The 20,688-nt window shown below is 42.5% G+C and overlaps 1 protein-coding gene across 1 annotated transcript in view; it reads left to right on the top strand.

Annotated features, from left to right (window-relative positions):
• Window positions 1–20,688, top strand: part of MAP3K12 (mitogen-activated protein kinase kinase kinase 12) — a gene marked incomplete at its 3' end in the record, with an annotated part of 25,541 nt that overhangs the window by 2,568 nt on the left and 2,285 nt on the right. Inside the window, 4 exon segments of the mRNA XM_009575176.1 lie at window positions 10,046–10,620; window positions 17,946–18,129; window positions 18,595–18,786; window positions 19,597–19,755. Of these exon segments, the coding sequence (XP_009573471.1) occupies window positions 10,119–10,620; window positions 17,946–18,129; window positions 18,595–18,786; window positions 19,597–19,755 (1,037 nt within the window).

The raw sequence follows: 20,688 nt of genomic DNA, 5'->3' as shown, positions 1-20,688 counted from the left end.
CCCTGTTTACAACTTCAACTGAAAAGTCGGTCGTTGGAGTGGGTTCAGAGGCATTAGCCCACAGCTGAGTGTGGGCCAGGGTGAAGAATAGATTTTTTTCTTTGTAAAGTACTTGGGTTTTATAATCCTCCTGAACCAGTGATTGTTTGTGCTGTTTCTTCTGGAGCAGGCACTAGCTCAGCATGAGAGGTGTTGTAAGGGAAGGAAGGAGAAAGTCCTGGTGAGGTGTGGGTGGGAGGCTGGGCTTTTGCCGGCACAGTGGGCTTGAGGAATAGAGGTCTCTCGATGTGGATATTTTCTTCATTCCTAGGATGTTTGTCCTTTCCTGTCCCCAATCCATTACCCCGTTACCTTTGGGTCTTCTGGAGCACATCAAAATTAGTAATGCAGCTGTACAGCTGTGGCTTTTCTGCAGAAACACGAAAAATCTAACCTCACCATCCCTTGTGCCTGAGGAGATTCTCAAATGTTGGTTTATCAACCATAGCCAAAAAGTGATCTAGTAGGGATGACCGAAGGGGCTGAGCGCTGCTTTGGAAGGTCTCTGCAGGGTGTTAGATGGCACATGCCATGTCAGGCCTCCGGAGGGTCCTCTACGGTTCTTCAGTCCGTGACTGTGTGTTGTGTATGCTGTCTTGATCGTGTTACCCTCACTTAAAGCTGTAGTGGCCTAAGAATAGGATCACACCTCTCGAATGTTGCTCTAACCCCTTGCGCTGTGTCAGTAATACAGGCTTAATAGAGGCGCCTGAGCAAGTCATTGTGCTTGCTTCTCTATCAAGGAGTAATCCTCTTTGCTCGTAGAAATGTTATGCTGCTTACTAAATACAACTTAGTACTACTGTCATTTCTCATCTGAGAGGTCTGTCAGCTGGATTTCAAGTGTCCTCTTCCCCTTCCCATCAGGCGCACACGCTCTGGTACCTAGTGTACTGTTGATAGAGGCCAAAGCATTGCACGTACCCCAGTAATTTTTGTACTTTCATGGATAGTTGTTTAGTTACTTTAATACTGGGTATGAAGCATGTAAGCTGTTAATGCTGCGAAGTTTGTGTGCATCGCTTTTACGTGTCAAGTGTGCTTTGCAAATATTGAATAATTCATATCTACTACAAAAATAAGAACAAGCGTGTGAGTGAGTTTACCTGAGACCAGCTTGATGCCTCACATGAATTAAAGTGAGAGTTTGATTCATTCACTGGATTCCTGAAAATAGCACTTTGATATTGATCTTCATCCTCAAAGATCTTTCAGACATTAATTAATCTTAACACTACTCCTTGGAGGAAAATATATTTCAGTTCTGTAAGTGAGGGAAATTACAAGATACTGTTCGTTGGTAATACCGAACATTTTAATGGCTTCATGTGGCAATGTCAAAGAAGGTGTAAGGTGTCTGTGAGCTTAACTCTAAGTTTTTCCTGGTTTTTGTAGTTGTAAAATATTTTAATTTAAATCCTTTAATCTGTTATTGCTATTTAGTAATATAACATGGATCTTTAATGAGGTAACAAAAAAGTGCAGAATTCTGAAAGATGAAGAGAGAAAAGGAGTAGAGCAGAGCCTGAAGTCTGTGACTGGGTTTTAAAAGTTGTTTCCTACTATGAAGACAGCTGGAAAGATGAAAGAGAAGAGTGTAACTTAAGGTCACTTCTAAATTTTGATCTAAGACAGATTCCAATAGTAATTCAGTAGTATAAAAGGCTAATCAGCGTTTAGTCTGTCTTTTATACCGGCTAAATGTTTTATAATAGTATTGTTGAGCCTGTGACGGAGGGTATCAATGGTCAATTAGACGTCAGAACATTGTATATGAAACTTCTGGTGTTTAATGTATGCACATAGCTCAAGACATGCAAACAACAAGAGTGAGGGAAAACAGAAGTAGCAAATGGGCATACAAAGTTAAACCGACTTTTGTGAAGTGAAATTCTTGTAACAGTATGGTACAAGATGGTCCTTGGTTTGTTACCCCTACCCTCCAAAGGCAGGTGGCTGATAGATTATCCTTTCTTCAAAACTGAGGACCTCAATTCAGAACACAGGGAAGGGCTGCTTTGCAACAGAAACACATAGTACCAAAATCCTGCAGTGAATATGAGAATCATTATGCAACATCACTTATTTCCTATGGCATCAGATTATGCAATTTCTGAGCAGAAGAATGCAAAGCCCTGGAAGGACACAGTAGCGTTTTAGCAGATCCAAAAATACCTTATACAGGATAGAGGAAGCATTTATGTATGTAGTGCTGAAAATACACAGTTATGTAAGCCGCTTATTTCACAAACTGTGCTTTGCAAAGCTGGCTAGCAGGTGAAACATGAATCAATCTCGCTTTTATTGAAATCAGCTGAAGAGGTCTCCCTGAATACAAGGGAGGGTGGATTGGCTCTTTGTCTGCCTTGTTCGCAAAGATGATTTTTTTTTTTTGCTTTGTTTGTTCTTTGTGCCAAAAAAAGAAGTGGATGCTTGATTTCTTTTTCCAAATCAAGCACTACTTCTCCACTCCCCACAAATTTGTGACCTTATGTTGAAGGAGTTCCTAGTTCAATATTTGTCTAGTGTTTGTGGAGGTAGAAATTAATTCCTGTGCTGAGAGCCAGTGCAGATGCATAAATTTCAAGAGTCAACACAGTTCTTTTAAGGTGAAGTAGCACCTTGGGAATCTATTAAATTTCTTTGGAGGAGTCAAGAGCATGTGAGATCTGGTTGATACAATCTGTTGGGATTTTGGCAAGAATACTTACCAGAGACTCTTAAAGAAACTAAATAGCTGTAAAATAACAGGGACACCCCTCTTGCAGGCAAATGGTTGGTTAAATGGTATGAAATAAGAGTAGGGACAAATAGATAGTAATGTTGAAACGTTTTTCTCTAAAAGGAGTTGTCTTATGGTTCTGCTTTGCAGATTGCACTCCTCGTACTCCTTCCACCTTTTCTTCCCTTATCCAGATCATTTAGGAATATGCTGAAGCAAGAGCATTTAGGCTGTGAGACTGCAGAAGTGAGGTGTTCAGGATAATAAACATGTAAGCCAATTGCAGAGAGTACTGGAAGGCTCTCATGAACTTGGGTGATAAAATGTCAGTCAATTTTAGCATTGGTTAAATACAATTTAATCTTAACATCCTGTACATAAGAGTTAGGCTCTGACCTAGCTTTTACTGCTCAAGAATGAGATCTTAAGGTTGTATGAGACCCATGGAAGTTAGCTCAGCATCCTGAAACATGCTTAGACACTGGATAGCGTTAGAGGAATAGTTAGGAAAGCAGCAAAGAACAAAAATGATCATTGTGTTGCCTTTTTACATTTCTGTGGTGTGCCCACATGGGGCATTCTGTCTGTGGTCTTACTCCCCCAGCTCTAAGGTGGTATAGGAGAAATGGAAAAGAGAGGTGATCAAAGATACAGAGCAGCTTTCATACAGTGAATGAGAAGGTAGAGTGGGAATTTTTAGACTTGAAAAAAGACGTTGGAGTGGAGGATGAGATAGTTCATAAAATCACAGCTGGCATTAAGAAGATAAATAGGCTTCAAGTGTCACTGAAACAGTGAACAACTGGTTGTTCGAAGAAAGGAAGTAGATGAGAGATGCAAAGTGAAGAATAGTTGATGTTACCTTATGCAACATACAGCTTAAGCTTAAGCAACAAAACTCCTTGCCACAGCATAGTGGTTGCCAAAGTGTTCTGGTTAAAAAAATTCTTTGACGCATTTGCACAGGAAAAATACTTTGTGGGCTATAGAATAGAAAAATACCACTGTGTGCTGCTGATGGAGAAAGTCAGTGAGCTGCAGACCACGGGGAACTGGGTGGCACTGCACTGGCGAGGTTTCGTTGCCTGCAGATCCTTTTCTTGGGTTTTGGAGGCAGGAAATGGGGATAGATGAACCTGTCATTCTGGTGTGGTATAGTTTCTTCTTATACTGTAGTCTAGGTGCCACTTATTTCTACTCTGACAGGCTTAGTTGGAATATATAAGGTGCATAGCAAACCTCCAGCTGGCTCTATGCACAGAGCTTGAATTCAGCCATTATGAATATTTCTTGGCTGGTATACCATACTATTTTTGTCATTGTCAGAAAGGATTCAGACCAGAAAGCTAGACAGAGTTCTCTTTCTCACTGATACAGCAACAGAAAAAAGTATATTACAACTGTAAAATCACTTTTGCCAAAAATGATGCGTCCCTGTTTTAGGATAGACTGAATATATTGAATAAAGGCTAACTTAAATCGGCAGACACATAAGTTCAAGCTTCTGTTGTGATAATATGGACATAGCTACATACAACATAGTTGCATGTCTGTGGTCTCACATGCTTAATGCCCATGGCTATGTTAAAATATTCTGTTAACATTTTAAAATGATCATGATAGTTGTGAACCCTAAGCAATTGCTACCACAAAGCTCAGGTGATGATTATGGTGTCTGCAAAAGTTAGTTGTCTTATGTTGAGGTGGAATCTGAATATTTACTGGAGAAAGGAATTGAAAGTATATATTCCCGTCAGTATTCTGCAGGAGGTACAAAAATAGTGTAGTATTTATCTGAGAGCCAGAAAGAACAGAGTAAAGCACAAAAAAGCCAGTGTTACAACACGTCAGTTTTCCCACATAAATCTGCTGTTTTCCTGTAGAGTAAGTTAGGGTACATGCATAAATGTGTTCAGAGCTGTTGCAGTGACAGTCAGAAAATCTCAAGTGGGTCAGATGAAGAATTTTCAACTGTTTTATCAGAAATTAATTATGTTTTGGCAATGTCATAATTGTAATACAAAAATAAGGCTGGCTGAGCATTCATGCGGGCGTGAGATGGGACTTACGTTGTGATGTGGAAGAAACATGCTTCCTTGAAGGAGCAGTGTGTCTTGAAAAAGAGATTGATTGCTTAAAAAACCCCAAGCTTTTGCCGTGGGCTACTCCATAGTTAGCTTAAAGATTTGCCCATTATGTGGGCTAGACTGCACTAAGTTAATATGGGCTATCTTAATAGTGTAGTTTCTTCTTTGAAAACCTAAGAAAATAGAGCTTTGATGAAGTGTAACTCATTCTCTATTTATAAATCTGCTATTACAGTTTGTGTTCAAAAACAACCGTGCAAAACACAAGCATATATTCCAAGTAATGTAAAACCATAAAAATGCAGCATAAGAGGAGTATCTGATCCCCTCATACAGCATTTTCCTCACCAGGAGACCAGGAAAAGAAAAAGTTTGTTGGAATCCTGTGTAATAAAATCATGCGATTTCAAAACCCAAAAGTTAGAAGTGACAGCCAAAGCTCTGGTACTTGCCAACTCAGCAACTCTCAGTGCTTTCCTGTGCTGAAGCTGTACAGCGTGGAAGGTCAAGAGATGGGAGAGGACTGTGTATCAACCTGTTGTAAAAATTCTGTGTAGAAATTGAGAGGTAATCACAAGGGGCAGAAGAACTCAGCTGCAAGATATGTGTAGCAAGATAACTGTACTTTATAAGCATGCTTTTTGCGTTTTTTTGTTGTTGTTGTTGTTGTTTTTTTTTTAAGATTCTAGAACATTTTAAAGTATTGTCCCAGGCCAGGTGTATTGCAGTAGTCTTGAGATGATACACCCATAAATTGCAGTCGTGCTATCGGTGCAGAAAGGTGTAGTTATCTTGCTGTACCTAATGTAGCCAGAAGGAAATCACATGGAGTACCAGGAATAAGCAAGGGAAGTCCAGGGCTTGAATGTAAGTAGTGATACGGGCAGGAATCTCTTCTGTCCTTGATACTTGCCATGTATCAGCCAGCTAGTTTCTGCCAGCTGCTCTTTTTTCAGCCCTTAAATGTAGATCAGTTGCTTTTATTTCCTTTGTATATTGGAAGTGCAAGCATAGAATATGCTTGGCTGGGTAATATAGGAAATAGTGCTTCAAGGAAACTAACTTAATATTACTAGACATTTGTGCTGTTAGGAAACTGAGCGGTGACTGCTTTGTACTTATTCAACCTTTACAGCATACTAACATTTTGTTTGTGTGCTCTATCTGGAATTGTGGTTGGCCACTCTATTTTTAGCACAGCTCTTTAAAGGAGAAACTTCCATTATGGTCCATGCAAGGCATTTGTTTAACTCTGCCGTGTCTTCAAACCTGACCGTTGCTTTGACACTCTCATAAATATTGGGCTTGTATAGGCAGCCGCGGGCTTTGGTTGCTCTGTGTGTGAGAACACTTACTAGATGGATGTTTCCAGGGGCAGACACAGTATCAGGCAACGTGAGAGTATGCCTTGTGATAACTGATTCACCCGCTCCGGCGCTGATTTGGGTAAACTGTCACTTTTCTAATAGTTTTAAACTGCAGCTCAAGCTGTCTGACGTGTTGAGGTGCAGACTGACTCTTCCCGGAAGAGGTGCACTTTGTGCTCCTTTTGTCTGGGCACGGTGGGATTTTGCCTGGAAAAACGGTTTGCCTGGAAATGGGGTCATTTACAAGAAGTTGTGATTGTACAAAATTACACTGAGCCTCAAATTTCCTTATAGATGTAAAATAAATTTGTTAGCTGCAGAGTGCATGAACTCATCAAAATAGTTCAAATCAGAGGGTCTGCCTTGAAGTCTGCTTTTGCAGCAGCACTTTGTGAAATCTGAGTATCTTAAATATGCACACAATCCTCCTCCACACACAGAGCTTTCAGCTTTTGACTTGAAGACTGCTACAGCAGAAGCATCGCTAAGATAGAAACAGAACGCTGCTTGACTACGCTCTTCACTGTAGAAGTTAAGGAGGCACATACAGATCATAAACATCCCAAATGGCAAACTGTATATAATGAAACTTTAAGCTTTCAAGAAAATGTTTTTCCTTGCATTGAATGAAACTAAGATTTCTTTTATTGGGAAGAGTTCAACATGAACAATCTCAGCCATATCTTTGGTACTCTGACCAAAAGAATAGGGAAGGCATGACGATAAAGCTTGAAAAATGACCTTCATCCCTTGTTTGAAGAGATGGCAAGGTCGAAGACAACCTAATTTGTCTGTGTTAAATCAAATTTTGCTAAGGCAAGAGGTTGCACATTGCAGAATTTACTGCAATATAAGATAATTAAAAAAATTCATTTCCCCAACAAGTCAGCATTGATGCCTTGTTGCAGAAACTGCCTTCTACCCCCGGCCGATGTATCTGGACCACTTTACTTCAAGTTGGCTTGATACAACGTTGTTTTAAAATAAGTGCTGCTGTCTCATGCTTTCAAAACAATGAGTTCACTATACCTCTGAAAAATCAGGCTGCTTATGTAAGTACCTAAATAAGGCTGTATCATGCCAGTTTGAAAATAATTTTGTAACTTTTGGATGCCTCCTCTCCCCATGAAGCAGATACAGTGGCATATAAGATGGCAGGGCACTGTGCTTAAAGGCTTTTTTTTTAATTTGAAACAGCTAAGTCTTGGAGAAGTCAATTGGATCTGGTAGGACAGACCTGATGTCCCCTAATCTGGGGGTTTGTTCTTGGCTGGGTTATCGTAGCCACGGCTGAGCTGTGTTGTGATAGCCCTGCTGCAGGTAGGAGGGAGGTTGAACCTGGTAACTTCCAGAGGTCCTTTCCAGCCAATATGCCCGTGATTCTGTGATCAGCCTACTGCTGATCAGCACAGAAAATGCACGTGACTTGCCTAAACTTTGTCTTTTTATTGAGATAAAAAAATGGGATTCTCTGTGTACACTCGCACTGTCTGGGAGGCTACAGGTGTCTGTAGGGCAAATAATACCAGAGTGGAAGTGAACTGGGGATCAGGGTGGTCTAGTAGCTATTAGCAGCATAATGTATATATGTTGCGGTGCTTCAGCAGGCGGATGGAAGAGAGAGGCTTAACTTTCTAAGCAATACTGAGAAATACATGGGGGGACAGGAGTCACATACAATGCTGATAATCCATTTAGAAACTAGGAAAATATGAAATATGTACAGGAAAAGCTGTTCTTTCTCTGTTAAATCTCACACGATCATGCATTGTGAAGTTAGAAAACTACATACAAAGGTAAGGGCAAAATCCTAGCCTTTATTAGATAGTGTATTTTGAGAGTCGTGTACCAGCAAAACAATTTTATCCTCCAAGTCTGATTTAATCCTTAATGCTCTTCCCATTGTTTAAATTTGAGATATTTTTGGGATGCTGTTATCCCAAATTCTTGTTTTGGCTCTTACTGTAGGGTTTCTTGCAGGGCAAACTGACTTATGTTTTATTTACATTGCTTAATACGCTGTGTTAGGAAAAGCAGATTCCTCTGTAGCGACACTGGTCACGTTTTGTTTTTGCTTAAAGAATCACTTCTCTCTCAGACTTTTGGAAGTGAGCAGGGGCAGTGCCCAGGAGCACTGAATTGGAGTTGTTTTGGCATTTTTCTGAAATTCTGTTCAGGTCTGAAACTTTTCTCTTTTCTTCTTTACATTGACAACAAAATCTGTGATCATGTAACAACTACTACTAGTAGTAACCATACTCCTGCAGTCCCCCTACAGCTTCCCATGCTGGGGAATCTGTCCTTGTAACGCTGGGCACAGGTAAGTCAGGAATAAACAACTCCGAGCTTCCCATACAAGTCTAATTCAGCTCCTTTACTAGTATGGACTGTGCTTCGATTTTTGCCTCACTTGCTGTTTCGCTTTCTTTTAAAGAACGAAGTTTACAGCCCAAATGATGTTCTTCTAATAAAGCTTTTATGCATACCCCATGTGATCAGGCAGAAATACGGGAACGTAAAACAGGCTCCTGGCTGTCCCCATTTGCTGTGTCTGCTGTTGGAGAGGGGCTGAAGCCCAGGGCATGAGCTTTTCATACACCAGGCTGAAGGTGTTATCTCTCATCTCTGTAATGACCTCATCTTGAGAAGTTATGGGACTGAGCTGTTCCCTTTCGATTGGCTGCGTGCTACCTGGCCACCTCTTTCTTCCTTTCAGTGGCTGTTTGCAGAGCCCGGGACTTTGCACCCAGTAAAACTGATCTTACTTTTTAACAAAATAGTTTCTGTAACTGCCATTTTTTTTTTTTTTCCCCCTCTCAACTTCATATGGAATTTAAAATCGGACTTTGTTCTGTGCTACAGGCTGAATGCGCTTAATTACTTCTGGTGCAAAGTTAGACTCTTGTTTCAGAAGTGGCTCTACCCCAGAAAAGCGCTTTGGCAGTGGGCAGCTATCGCAGCGCGACCCTCGGCTGTCGGCCTGGCTCTGTAGAAAGGTGGCACTACGCTGGATTGTGGAAAAAGTGGCTTTCAGTGGAGCATGTAGCAAGAGAAGAGAGATGGGGGGGAGTTTTAAAAAGGGACACCAGCTCTGAATTTATATGCAGACTACCTGGAACTTCATGCTTTTCCAGGGGGAAAGCAGAGCAGTGGGAGGAGATGCTCTTCAGGCTTGTGGAAGGAGGGAGATCAGAGAGGAGGGTATACTGCTCCTGTAATTCTTAGTTGCTTATGAGGGTGACATGTACATGGTTAGAGAATGTAAAGTATTGAACTTGAAAGGATTAAACTAAAGGACCAGGATGCTCATGACTAGGTGGGGCTCTGAGGGAGCAGCCACAAACCATGCCTTGGTGGATTCAAGGTACCTGTATCCTGTGCTTTGTTTCTCTAACGCCTTGTCTCAAGGGTTTGCAGAAGGATTCTGAACTTGTGGGCTGTGGCAGACCCAGAAACAGTGACTGGACTCAAACCATACCTGAGCTGGGAAACAGCTGGGGGTCAGCTTCAGTCTGATAAATGCTATAGTAACCATGAAGAAACAGCTCTTTGCTGCGAAGAGTCTTTCACGTTTTTGACCTTTAGGCTTTTGTTTAAAACTTGAGGTGTTTGTTTACTGGGCAATTCCTGCAGTAGCTTACTGAGAGTACTGTGTGAGTGGAGTTTCTGTTGGAATAATTTATTTGCTTCTTTTAGGGCAGTAATTATTTACTAAGTATCAGCAGTTGTCTGGAATGTCTAGTTAATTATCAGCTCGCCTCTGTGAAAGTGCACGTAGTGAAAATACTTAAATAAAAATGTGAAAGTTGTTCTTTTTCCTCTCGTTTCAGGTACTGGGTCCATGTGTCACATCTGATTTGTGTTGTACTAGTTCTCTAAGTACCAACTCAGACCATCTCCTTGATGCACACTCACGGCATCATGGCCAGTACTCAGGAGCGCCTGAGCTCGTCTTCCTCTCCAAACTCGATCGGGAAAGCTTTCTGTGAAGATAAAGACTTTAGTAGGTTACATGATGAACATGCACCTACTGGAAACCACCTGTCCCCCGAGCTCATAGAGGACGTGCGTGAGAAGGGCTTGCTGCAGGCAGACCTCATTGAAAACATGAGCAGCCCGGTCACTGCAGCAGTGCTGACCAGCATCAGCGAGGACTCTAGGGACCAATTTGAGAACAGTGTGCTGCAGCTGCGAGAGCAGGATGAGTCTGAAACAGCCATTCCTCAGGGCAACAGGAACACTATGGATGGAGAGAGCAACAGTGGAGCGGATGATGTTAAAGTCCAGTTCAACAGATCGGGCAGTGGGAGCGGTGGGTTTCTTGAGGGACTTTTTGGTTGTCTGAGGCCTGTGTGGAACATCATAGGCAAGGCATACTCCACAGACTACAAACTGCAACAGCAAGGTAAGTAGGGAAGCAAACATTTATTGCTTCTGGGGGAATGTGTGAAGATGAGGAAAGCAACCCAGGGCCTTTTCCCAGCTTTCCATGTGACCATTTTTTTTGTTGTGCAGCCCTATTATGGGTTTGCAAAGAGAAATCCTCCACTGTACAGCCAACAGCCATCATTTGTAGCAAAGGCAGCTCGTGATGGAGTCAAAAACAATTGCCTGTTCTGACCCATGCCTTGGACCGTTGTGACAAGGTCTGAATCTGAACCCAGTATTTGTGTAAGTGAGGATCAGAAAGAATTGTGTTGAACACAGGGATTGTACTACTTCATTTCTGCAGTTTTTTCATGCCAGATGAAAAACGTAGGCATAGGTATTTTCATCATGCCAGATAAAAAACACTGACATAGGCATTTCTACTCCTGTATGTGTGTGTGAGGGCTATCTCCAGCTGACCACCAAATAGCAGAAGTATTGCTTTTCTATGGGCATGTTACGTGAACTTCTATGTCTTTTTGTTCAGGAGTAATTTTACTCTTTAAAATATCATTCAGTACTTATCTTTCCAGAAATACGTCCTTTAACGTTTATACCTTTTTCATTTAGATGTATAAATGTATAAGTGTAAATGTATGAATGTGTAGGTGTAAATGTATAAATGTATAAGTGTGTGTGTGAGAGTATAAAAAAAAATATATATATAAAAAAAATGTGGTTTGGGAACAAGTAATGTCCCAGTCAATTGCATACATATATCTTTAGGGGTTACTGAAAGCTAAAGAGCAGAATATGCTCTGCCTTTGGTGTCTAATTTCTCCTCTAGCCTGGGGGGAGGGAAGTGGCAGATGGGAAAAGAACAAGCTGTCATTAGAATTAAGGAGCTCAAATGGTTGAGGCTTATCGAAAACGGGAACAGCCTGACCACCATACTGTACTGTGGGGTAGAAATCTCCTGTATTGCTGTGATCATGACTCAGTATTAATCAAATGGTTTTCTGGCATAGACAAAGTATAAGATATGTGGTCAGAACACCCATCTGAGTGGTTCATATCTAAACCAGATACCCAACCAGAGTTGGGTAGGGGAACAGTTCCTACTATGAGGGAACAGAGCCGTTAAGTAATATGTTGGGTGAATCTGCCTTGAAATAAACTTACTACTTCTTCCTAGAGTCAATCGTTTCTAGTTTATAGCTCTGAGCAGGGAAATCCACCTCTGCATTGCAGAATGGAAGGTGCCTCCTAAGCAGCAGCCTCTTGTCTACCAGACCTGTGGTCAGCAAGATTTTACTTGTTTTTGAAATCCTTTGACAAAGTTGGTTCTAAATTTTGTCTGCATGTTGTAAAGTCAGTATGTCACACATGGTTGAGTCTATAAATAAAAAAAGTGACTGAAAATTCCTTGGGGAATTAACACTATTGGGGTGATTGCACAATATGTGGAGTCAGATGTGGTGAGTTTTGGAAGAGACTGCATCTGGGCGGGAGCCTCCCTTGTGAAGGAAAATGAGCTTCTGAGCAGTCAGTTAACATTCAAAAGAGGCATGGTGTCAGTATGTCTGTTACGCTTCTTTGGTTTGTATGCTCAGGTTTTTTTAAGTGAAGCTGAAACTTTCCAAGGAAAGGACACAGGTGCAGAGTTACATCGACTGCTTCCAGCAATTCTGTGACTATCCCATACAAGCACTATCTCACCAGGTCAGGCTTCTCATCTCTGGCTGCTGCTGGGCCATCATGTGCTTGCTGTGCCTGTAAGCTCGGATGGGTAGCTTCAGGAAAGCTACCTGTGAGGCGAAGAGATCATATTTCGTATATAATTGGGACAGCAGATGCATTGGAGACCACGGTTTAATACGTGCTTTGATGGCCCACAGGGGACATTTTCTTTTGTATGAAAGTCACTAATAAAAAAGATTGAGGCGCTAACTAATGAAAATGAGCAGCTGAGAGCGTTGTTGTGTTTGGGGGTGCACGCAGAGCTCCTCTTCGTACACAGAGAAGTATCTTGCTGTTCTCGGTGTCATGAGCATGTTCAGAGCCATAGATTCATGGACGCTTTGCAGTTTGCTGTTGGCATTAGGCCCTTCCTAAAAGGGCAATTTTGAAATGGCTACAGATGTGGTAAGTCTGCAGATTAATTGGGATCTGCTATATATGGCCTGTGTGGTTTAGCTGCATCTTCAATGTCTACACCCTCATAAATGAGAGTGAAAAGAAGATTTTTTTTTTTTTTTTTTTTTTTGACTTCCTCTGGAGCTGATCAGTTGGATAGATCTCTAATGGTAGTAGTATGCTTCTATTACCCAAGGATAAACCTTTTTAAACTGCTTCTGTGCTAAGATTTGAGGATTTTGTCAGAATATTCATGTTCTGTTTTCCAGATGATCTCATTCTTGCTTCTTGCCACCAGAAAATCTTTTTTTGTGTGCATTTCATCATCTACATACAAGCCAGCAGTTTAGTAACTGATGGATGTGATTGCTTTTATTTTTGCTGTCTTTTAGCAAGAGCACAGAGGATGCAAAGTTTGTGTTTGTGCAAGTGCTATGTGTTTGGATAAGACAGGCTGAGGAAATGTCTCTGGCTCTTTCAGCAGTAGAGAGGGGCTTGTGGTGGCCTTTCATGCCCCTGGGAGCTTATTTATGGCTTTGAGCTGGTGCCACAGATCTGTGCAGATGATCTTTTTCCCCTCTTCATGAAACAACTGCTTTAAGCCTTATCTGGGAGCAATCCTTTGTGTTGGGCTGAATCAACAACTGGGGTAGGAGTCCAGTTTGGACCTGCAGCCATGGGGGACTTCATGTTGCCTGCAGATGCTTCCTAGTACTTTTTGCTGCTCACCGGCATCCCTGCTCGCCTGCTTTGGATCTCCTGCAGGCCCAAACTCTAGGACGTGGTGGTGGTGGTGTGGTGTGGTTGCAAGTAGTAAAATATAAATAGGTTTCATGCCCTTTGCAAACGTCTGATACTTGAGTCCGTATTGCCTGCGAAGGCTTGGCTCGTGACTTGGTGAATGGGGGAGAAGACAAGAACAACTTTTACATGATTCCACATTATCTTCTTGTTGAAATTACTCCTTGAGTTTCCTTCTCAACGTCTGAGATGGTCGTCAAGAGGAGTGCGTTTCTGTGCTTCCCTTGAGGACCCACGCTGGGCAGAGCTTTGGTCAGCTGGAAGTTGCTGCAGGGTGGTCTGCTGGTTGACTAAGCAGTGCCAATTGCTGCTGTTAAATGCTCTACCTGCTTGGTGAGTAGTCATTCCTGCAGGGAGTGTTTGCTTTTGTATTGTTCAGTGGCTAGCAGTTGATTATCTGAGGTTTAAGTATTTTGGGTCTGACCCATAAAACCACTCCTGACTATGTTTTTCCAGTTGTTTACCCTGATTTCTAAAGGCTGTTGGTGAGTGCTTTCAGGGAGATAGTCTTAGTTCCTTAATTTGCGTCTACCGGTTATTTAGTTTGGATTGTTGGGACTCTAGCACTTTATAGTAAGACTTGTTTGTGTTTTCTACAGACTCATTAGACTCCCGAGCCATTTCCTTTGGATTAAGAATCTGTCTCCAGGAATTGCTTTCACCTTCCCTTTCACAAATTACGTGTTTACTGTCATCATGTGCATTTTTGTGTAAACCTGGAGAGCAAGGTGCTTTACGAAGTGTGCTTGTGTTTGTGGGGTTTTTTTTGTAAACCAAAGGTGCTTCTTGTCATAATGCCAATGCTGGTGAGCAGCCAGCGCTGGCAAACGGCAAAAATTCGCTTCAAATAGATTGACTCAATGGCTCAGGCTGCTCCTGCGTTTCTTCCCCATGGGAAACAGATTCCCATCATTCTACTCAAATGGTTCTTAATCACCTTAGAAACGCAAGCTCTTGCGTAATTCCTGCTCCTATTACACTTTAATTTATTTAGGGGAAGTATCCCATAGGTTTCTTTAGGCCCAGAAGAGTCTGGAATAAAAACTGCTCCATCCTGGTAGGAGGTATCCTTGTCTCTCTTCTGCTGGAGGAGGGGGGAGTGCTAGGAGAGGTGTAGCAAGCCCTGAAGTCTGGGCAATCTCAAAGGATGTTTAGCCAAGCAATGTTAATGGACTTTTAGAACAAGGCTGGCAGTACAGTCTAGTCTTGATTAGTGTGTCCAGATGTGTTTCCTAGCCACCCTGCTGATCATCTGAGGTGTTACTCTTCTGGACAGGCACTTGGACTGAACTGTGGTGAGTCGTCGTAGCCATGCACCCAAGTTCTTGCAGCTGGTTTATGCAAGTCCTTTTCTGTTTCAAGCTGTTGGTTGAGATGACAGAGATCTCGGCACCATCTCTCGCATGCTGTGTTTCTTATTGTGCATGCTGTGTAGATGTGCCGAAGCTGGGACAGCCGTAATTCACTGTTCTTTGCTTCCAGGTGTTGTGGGCTGTTGAGGATGGGTCTGTACAGGCAGTGGGGAGAGCTTTATAACCCGCCGTCCGGGTGATGTGCATGGTCTCAACTTTCAGCTGTATTCAGCTGGCGGTGTGTTGAGTCCTCTCTTCTCCAGCCTTGCCCCTCTGCAGAACTGATAAGACTAACTTTGTAATACTGACCCTTGTCAGCCTGTTGTCCTTGAGGGTGGTCCCAGGGAGCCATAGGGAGCACATACACAAGATAATTTAGGTGTATTTTTTTAATCGATGGGTTTGGGTTACAGTAGAAAATGCAGGTTTGCGCCACTAATGCTAACAAACCCTGGTCTTCGACTGAATGTAGTCCAGTGCTTTTCTCCACCAGCATCACTTTCTTTGGGAAGCTTTTCAGTGCTTGCTGTGTTATGGGAGCCAAACGAATCAGTGATGCTGGCTCTCTTGAAATGTAGTAACATGCTCCTGTACAGTGAAAGGGTTTTTTGGATTTTTGTCTTACTGTTGCATTATACATTACATATGGTTTGGCTCTTCGTTCTTCTTGAAATTTCCAAAGATGTAGGATGTTTCACTGATAGTTGCTACACTGAAACCTCTTCCCTGAATCGTGCCCTTGATGATCAGGGTGCAAGTGGGATGTGGGAAGGAGTGTATCTTACCAAATAAACACGAGATGATTTTGCAGGAGGAAGCGCATGAACTTTTGCTTACTTTGTTTACAATTTCTCTCTGCCATTGCGGAGGTTAATAGGTGATATTTAGAGCAAATTAGGGCTTCTAGATGATAGCAATATATTCTACTATTGTGAGCCATTACTGCTCACAAACTTCGGGTGCTTCAGGGAAATAAATGACAATGTTGTGTGCCTTGTACAGAAAAGGCAGTCTTCTCACATGTAAAGAAACAGCTATTTCAGTACAACGGAATAGTTTGTGTTGCTCATGTAAAAATACTGTTCATCAAAAAACAAAAAAATCAACTGTATTTGCCACCTTCTTTCAAAAGAAACGCATTTGTGAATTAAATAGAAATGCAAATCTTAATTTATTTATGAATTTCCTTATTTTCCTTATTTAAACAACTGTCTTTAAATGTTTAAATGGTTAAAGAATTAAATACCAATTTTAAGTATTGTGACAAAAAATTGCTCAAGTTGTTTGGTAAAGAAGAACGCTTATTGTTTTAAAATACTTGAATGTCCTGTGGTCAAGATAGCGGTCACAGCATGTTTCATGCATCAATTTCTGTTAGGTTCTTACAGGGACAGGCATTTCTTGCTTCAATACCAAAGGACACATTTGCTGGTAGGCAATATCACCTTCACAGTGTCATGGCATTTGTGAAAATTGAGGATAGGGATTGTCCGCTGCAAATCCACGGTTACTGGAGTTGCTTAGTTATAATGCGTTTCAGTTGAGAGCTGCATGCGCTGTCTTAGTATTTTTGTACGAAGTAAGGTTGCAAGTGGATATATCAGTATGAAAAATAGACTTGTGTCTGTGAAGAAACATGTGCTGAGGATTGAACTTTGCTCTGCCAAGCTGAAGGAAATTTTTGCTGTAGGTTAACAATGTATTTTTTTTCTAGTTCAGTGAGCAGAACGAGCGCTGGGGTCTGGCTCGGGATGGGAGCTGGCTGTCCTTGGCCATGCCTGGAGAGCAGTCATTCGGCAGGAGACACCCAGCTAGTGTCTGACTGTCGCAGGAGTGATTTGAGGGAAAGATTTGAATCAGGATCAGCCCAGAGACAGTTTGGGTGTATGAGTTTCCCTTCAGTGGTGACAGTATCTAAAATGAACACTTTTGCACAATCCCAGTTGCAGCCCTGGGAACACCCCGATGGCTCGGAGACTGGATGAAAGAAGACATGTCTTTTTAGTGATCTGAAATAGGGATCTGTACAGGCACGACTTTCTTTTATTTCAGAAATCAGTGGGTTACTTCTTGGTTTTGCTGCTAAATAATTCATTCTCTAAACTTACCCATTTATTGAGTTACAGTAAATAAATTATTGCCTGCCTTTTATCTTGCTGTTTGTGGGATGTTAAGGGAATTTCAAGGTGACTCGCGGACAACAAGGCCTTTTGTTCTGATGGGTACAACTGTCTTGAAACAGTTTGTACAGCGCTACTGGACCGCTCTGGCAGTATCCCCACAAGATGCATGTGGGTGCCTAAGGGGAGGAATCGCTTAAGATTTTTTTGCCTGTTTGACACTGATATACACAATGGTGGTGTGAGAAAGACCTGTTTCTGTGACTGGTGGTGGTGGTTAATGTGCTTTTTGTTGGGTAACTCGGTGGTTGCCGGTCTGCGTTTTACAACCTGCCACTTCTGACTTTCCCTTTTATTTCCCATTTTTGCCCTGTTTTGGTGTGTGCGTGGGAAACCTCAAAATTTTTTTTGTCAGTTGTCAATGTTAAATGTTTTTTTTCCTCATCTATGCTTTTCAATGGAGTCATGTACTTTATAAGAGATGCCATCATCGTTCAATTTTGGAGTACAGGACCTGCTCCCTAAATTTCCAATCCAATGTCCCTGGTATGTTAAATTGCTGCCTGCCAAGTCGAAGTGGCTCACCCGAGTGGTTCGCAGTGGTGGTGAGCTCTGTTGAAAAAGCAGCTGGGAGGATGGGAAGGAACAGGCTGGAGGACTGTGATGGAGGAGAGGAGCTGGATGAAAGGGAAGCTGGGGCTCAGGGAAGGAACAGGCTGGAGGACTGTGATGGAGGAGAGGAGCTGGATGAAAGGGAAGCTGGGGCTCAGCATGTGCGGTGTGTGCCTCAGCTGCGCCTGTACCGGGAGGAGATGCCATCTACCAACCCACAGAAAAGTCCACCTCAAGATATAGCAAGGGAGATGGCAGGTGCTGTCCTGGTGTGATCTTGCAGCAGAACACTTTTGTGGTCTTGATCTTTTATGTTGTTCCCTTTGCTTGCCTGTGCCTAGATACCTGGGAGGTCCCATTCGAGGAGATCTCGGAGCTGCAGTGGCTGGGCAGTGGCGCGCAGGGAGCTGTCTTCCTGGGCAAATTCCGGGCGGAGGAGGTGGCCATCAAGAAAGTGAGAGATCAGAACGAAACGGATATCAAGCACTTGCGGAAACTCAAACATCCCAACATCATTGCATTCAAGTAGGTTGTGAAACTTGTTAGAAACATACCTTTATCCAAGGAAGAGCCATTCACATATGTACCCTGGCCAAGTTTTTTAAAATCCAGGGACCAAGCTATCTGTGGGACAAAATGGGTGGTCATCCTTCCTCTCGAATTGTCACACATTCTTGTGAAAATAAAGCTATGGACGCCATTCCCACCCAGTGCTGCACTTTGCATGCAGGCTCACAAAACGCCTGCTGTGAACCCTACAAATCTGCAGGTGTGGAAGTTGAAGGAAACCCACCCCTGTCATCAGTGAGGTTCCTCCTGTGCAAAGCATGCAGGAAACATTCCCCTTCCTGTTCAGTAAGGCGGTATTAGCAGAGGCTTTCCCAGGCAGAATAAACAGATTACTCTCCCACCCCTTGATTGCCGCCTTTGAGAGTTGCTCTGGGACTTGTACTCTACTGATCCTCACTCGCTGTGTGTTTTCTTTGACAGGGGAGTTTGCACTCAAGCCCCATGCTACTGTATTATCATGGAGTACTGTGCACATGGACAGCTCTACGAAGTTCTGCGAGCAGGGCGGAAAGTCACCCCTCGGCTGCTTGTGGATTGGTCCACCGGGATTGCAAGTGGGATGAATTATCTGCACCTCCACAAAATCATCCATCGAGACCTCAAGTCACCAAAGTGAGTCTCTAGCTACTTACACATCCCTCAGTTGTGGCTGTCTTTTTTTTCTTGAGGAACAGTTTAAAGTTAGGTCAAAAGCCCCATTATTTTTTTTCCATGTTGACTCAAAACTAGTGAGAGTGAAACTAATGAAGCTTAGTGACACTCCTCTCCTGTGCTGCAGCTTAACAAGACTGGAAATTTTACCATGTATCTTACATGATAAATAGCAGTCAGGAAATATTTCTAATGATTTGATGATGTCTGGTCCTTTTTGAAAGTGGGATATTCTGTTGCCTTCTGCTTTTTTATTTTTCCTTCTTAATTGTTCTTTTGTAACTTCCCTGGTTTTCTGGAATGCATCTTTCTCATTTCTCTGTTGCTTTCTGTCTAAAACCATCTGGCTACTTATATTCTTATTCCCTAGATGTTCATCACTGTAGCCTGTGACGTGACTGTGACAGTGCGTTAGGATAATACTTTTAGATGGTTTACAGTACAGTTTAAGGTATAGCTTTACTAAAACTTTGGAACACCCCCAGATATAGTGAATCTTCAGTGAGTTGTTAATTTGCAATTTTATCAAGATTGATTTTTGACTTGTAGCATTTAGAAGTGCATTTGAGGCACAAAACACAACCACCCCAAAGAAAGTGAGTGCTTTCATCAGTGAAAATGCATGATCTTTTCTTCTTGTGCTACAGTTGTGAACAGCATGGCCTCATCCACTGTTTGTGTTCATTAAGAAAGGATTTATTCCCAGTGGCTGTTGTGGTACAAGAAAAATTGCAAAATGCTGATTTATTTATTTTTTTTTTTTCCCTCCAGCGTTTTAGTTACACACACAGATGCAGTAAAAATTTCAGATTTTGGTACGTCTAAAGAACTCAGTGATAAAAGTACCAAGATGTCTTTTGCGGGAACTGTGGCTTGGATGGCCCCAGAGGTGATACGCAATGAGCCCGTCTCTGAAAAGGTGGATATCTGGTGAGTAGTATTAATGTTTAAGTATCTTCACCTTCTGTTAAGCCACTTGGTTTCCCAGCACTTTACATATTCAACAGTCTCTTCTCATTCTGGGCATGGGGATAGTTTGCTCTGTGGTGAACTATTCCTTTCTCCATCTCCAGTGCCCTGAACTTTGTTACTGAACCATGGGCTATAATGGAAAGAGAAATGACATACATGTGTAAAAGCTGCATGTTGAGATCTGAAGGTACCTAATGAGACTCAGTGCAGACTGTGTCTTGCAGTAAGCAAATGCAGCAGTTCTTCCCTGTGTCATTATTCAGGCCAGAGCTTTCTTCTGCTCCTGGTGCTCCGGGCCCCTTCAGCAACTTCTGCAGCCAGGATGTTTTTCACTTGCTTTCTACCCTCTTCAGGGCCACGCTTGAGCTGCAGGGAGGCCTCTACTCTGCTAGCTTGAAGGGTCTGACCACCTTTTGCTTTCTGCATACTGGTCTTGGCTGTTTTAGGTACAGCCACAGGATTATAGTCCAGCGGATCTAATCCCGGATCCAAGAGGGAGGAAACCAGAATACATTGTAAGAGTTTTGAACACCTATTTCCATCCCACGTGAAATGTATTCTGTGTCCAAAGAAACACAAGGAAAGGTTCAAATCTCCGTGCTTGAGAGAGGACTCAGCCTTGCAGCTCCTTTGGGATGCTGCTCTGCAGGTTTCAGAGTCCTCAAGGGAACTGCATTCTGTTTCTGCCTTGTTATTTCTGCATATTAAACATCAGGAGCCAGGACAAATGCCCTTCTCCCTGCTTTACAGCCGGGATGAATTTTCCTTCTTGGGTTTTTCAAATGCTGTCACCTCCCTTACGGAGTGTGAAGCTGCGGGTGGTTCGGAGTGCGAGTGGAGTCAGACAGCAGCCTGCTGCTGGTGTTTTAGCTCGGAGCTGGGTCATGACTT

The sequence above is a fragment of the Fulmarus glacialis genome, unplaced genomic scaffold, assembly GCF_000690835.1.
Source record: "Fulmarus glacialis isolate BGI_N327 unplaced genomic scaffold, ASM69083v1 scaffold10683, whole genome shotgun sequence".
In the NCBI taxonomy this organism is placed as follows: domain Eukaryota; kingdom Metazoa; phylum Chordata; class Aves; order Procellariiformes; family Procellariidae; genus Fulmarus; species Fulmarus glacialis.
Note: the sequence above shows the minus strand (reverse complement) of the source record. Positions and strands in the feature narration are given on the sequence as shown.